The following is a 2,833-nucleotide window of genomic DNA, read 5'->3' as shown; positions in this document are numbered from 1 at the left end:
GATGATGATGATGATGATGGTGATGATGATGATGATGATGATGGTGATGGTGATGATGATGGTGATGATGATGGTGGTGATGGTGATGGTGATGATGAATAAATGATTAATATGACTGCAGTCCTAAAGTCCAGTCCAGTGGAGCTCGGCCCATTCTTTGACCTTTGACCTTTCTCTCTCTCCTCAGGCATTTGGACTTCTTTGAGATGGTGCGGAACGAGGACGACTCGGAGCTAGCCAAACGCTTTGATCTGGTGAGTGATCGTCAGTAATCCAAACGTCAACAGTGAGTCTGGAGGCAGCAGTTAAGAGCCGGGCGTTGAACCCACCTGAGTGTACGTCCGTCTCACTGCCCCACAGACACATGTAGACACCAAGAGTGCCGGTGCCATGTTCGAGCTGATCAAGAAGAAGTTGAACCACACGGACTCGTACCCACACCTCCTCTCCGTTCTCCAGCACTGTCTGCAGATGCCCTGTGAGTGCGTCCGCCCGCGCCGCCGTCTCTCCAAAGTCCTGCCGTTTGTAACAAATAACCATTTTTTCCCTGGTTTCTCCGTCACGTCCAGACAAGCGCGGGGGGGGCAGTCTGCAGCACTGGCAGCTGCTGGACCGAATCCTGCAGCAGATCGTTCTCCAGGACGACAAAGGAGAGGATCCGGACGCGGCTCCTCTGGAGAACTTCAGCGTCAAGAACATCATTCGAATGTAAGTTTGGACCCAGAACTCACCGAATCCAAGATATTCGAGACGGACACACACCCATGAAGTACACAGTACTGCATGACACAAAGGGCTGAGAGCGGGTATTCAGGGTTTTTTACTACAAAACAAAGTAGCCTCGTTGTTACGACTGTAACTCACCGTTTGTTGGAGGTTCCTGTAAATGAGCTGCAGTTTCACATGGACACAGTTCTGGTTCTGGTCTTGAAGCCGAGATTCAAGATTCAAAGCGTAGCGAGCAAACACGTCTGCCACGGGGGGCGCCATGATGTGGCCAAGGCGTCCAATCAGTGCAGAGTAAAGCAGGTGGACCGACAGTCACAGATATTTACACTAGGAGTGTGTGTTGGCAAGAATCTGTGGATACGATACCTGTCACCATACAGTGGTAACGATACCATATACTGCGATACTACTGCGATACTACAGTCAAGTCGATGTTGATAATTTTCCCAACAATGTAACTGTAGTCTGTAGACTGTCCTCACCTGCTAGCAGGTGTGATGACGACGTTTCCATGATGTCACTCGTCAGCGGAGCGCCCTCTGATGTCTGTTCTTTCCTTCTTCAGCTACGGCTTCCCTCGCGGCGCCAGGTTCTCCGTGTCCAGGCTCTTCGTCTCAAACTCTTCCACTCTAACACTTTAACCCCCGTTTACCTGCGTTCACTACAGCACTGATGTATAACGACAACTTTTCAGTTCATGCTCAATGTTTGATGCACTTTCAGTTGCCAAACGTTTTAACATCAAATCATATAAAAACAAAAATGAAGTACATTTTGAAATTTTAACCCTCTCCTGCAAAGCTTTACAAATATATGCTTCAACCTGGTCAATGCTAATGCTAATGCTAATCTGATACGAAACAAAAAGGTTTAATCAAGAGAGAGCGGTGGATTGGTCATGATTAATCGTGATTAATCATGTTAATCCACGTGAAATCTATATTGGTCCACCAGGAAAAAAATGAAACTGTTTTTGAATCTGAGGAGATTTTTAATCTTTGTTACAATTTCAGTTGCCAGATATTTGAACATAAATAAAGTCCAATAAAAAAATAAATCACGAGTTAAAAACATTCAGATTGGCTGGATTTTTGAAATTTTAACTCCTCTCCTGCAAAGCTTTGCCAATATATGCTTCAACCTGGTCAATGCTAATAATGAGTCTGATGTAAAACAAAAAAAATTTAATCAAGAGAGAGTGGTGGATTGGTTAACATTAACATGATTAATCGTGATTAATCACCATTAATCACGATTAATCATGTTAATCCAGCAGGTAAAAACGAAACTGTTTTTGAATCTGAGGAGGGTTTCGGAATGATCTAAAGAATTCCTGGTTGACCTGGTTGAGCAGCTTTTGTCCCCTTGCTTCGGTTCAGGTCCGTGCTGCGGTCCAGCGCTAACCCTTCGATGTCTCACTCCACAGGTTGGTGAATGAGAACGAGGTGAAACTATGGCGAGAACAAGCAGAGAAGTTCAGGAAAGGTACTGTTCATACGTCACCTCCTCCAGGTCCAGGCCGAAACAATACATGGTACATGGTACATGGTACATGGTATTATACCTGGTCCAAATGTCCGTGTGTGACTGTCTGTCCACCAGAACACACTGAGCTGATGGCCAGACTGGAGAGGAAGGAGCGCGAATGTGACACCAAAACACAGGAGAAGGAGGAGATGATGAAGACGCTGAACAAAATGAAGGACAAGCTGCAGCGTGAGGGGGTGGAGCTTCGCACGGCCAGGGAACAAGTGCTGGACCTGTCGTCACGCATCAGTGACATCACAGTGAGTCGAGTCACACTTCACACACTGACACGTACGCCTCACGCTGACACGGGGGCGACCTGACGGAGCTGGAGGTGGAGCTCAGAGCAGAGGAACAGACGGAAACACAGTGACTCACAATATACTGACCGTGTATCGCAACATGAGTTAACTCTCTTTTTGTCAATGTCTTCTACAGAGTGGCAACGTGTCTTTCCCACCTGCTCCCCCTCCTGGTGGGCCTGTGCCCCCCCCTCCACCACCTATGACCATCGGCTTCCCTCCCCCTCCCCCTCCCCCCCTCCCCATCAGCTGCCCCCCCCCCCCCCCCCCCCCCC

General features: G+C 47.9%; 1 protein-coding gene across 1 annotated transcript in view; it reads left to right on the top strand.

The window, feature by feature from the left end:
• Positions 1-2,833, top strand: part of daam2 (dishevelled associated activator of morphogenesis 2) — a 65,875-nt gene that overhangs the window by 43,667 nt on the left and 19,375 nt on the right. Inside the window, exons 9-14 of the mRNA XM_025059134.1 lie at positions 188-254; positions 361-478; positions 570-708; positions 2,156-2,214; positions 2,332-2,516; positions 2,695-2,786. Coding sequence (XP_024914902.1) covers positions 188-254; positions 361-478; positions 570-708; positions 2,156-2,214; positions 2,332-2,516; positions 2,695-2,786 — 660 coding nt within the window. The remainder of the gene's footprint in view (positions 1-187; positions 255-360; positions 479-569; positions 709-2,155; positions 2,215-2,331; positions 2,517-2,694; positions 2,787-2,833) is intronic.

The sequence above is a fragment of the Cynoglossus semilaevis genome, chromosome 1 (assembly GCF_000523025.1).
Source record: "Cynoglossus semilaevis isolate Cse_v1.0 chromosome 1, Cse_v1.0, whole genome shotgun sequence".
Lineage (NCBI taxonomy): Eukaryota > Metazoa > Chordata > Actinopteri > Pleuronectiformes > Cynoglossidae > Cynoglossus > Cynoglossus semilaevis.
Note: the sequence above shows the minus strand (reverse complement) of the source record. Positions and strands in the feature narration are given on the sequence as shown.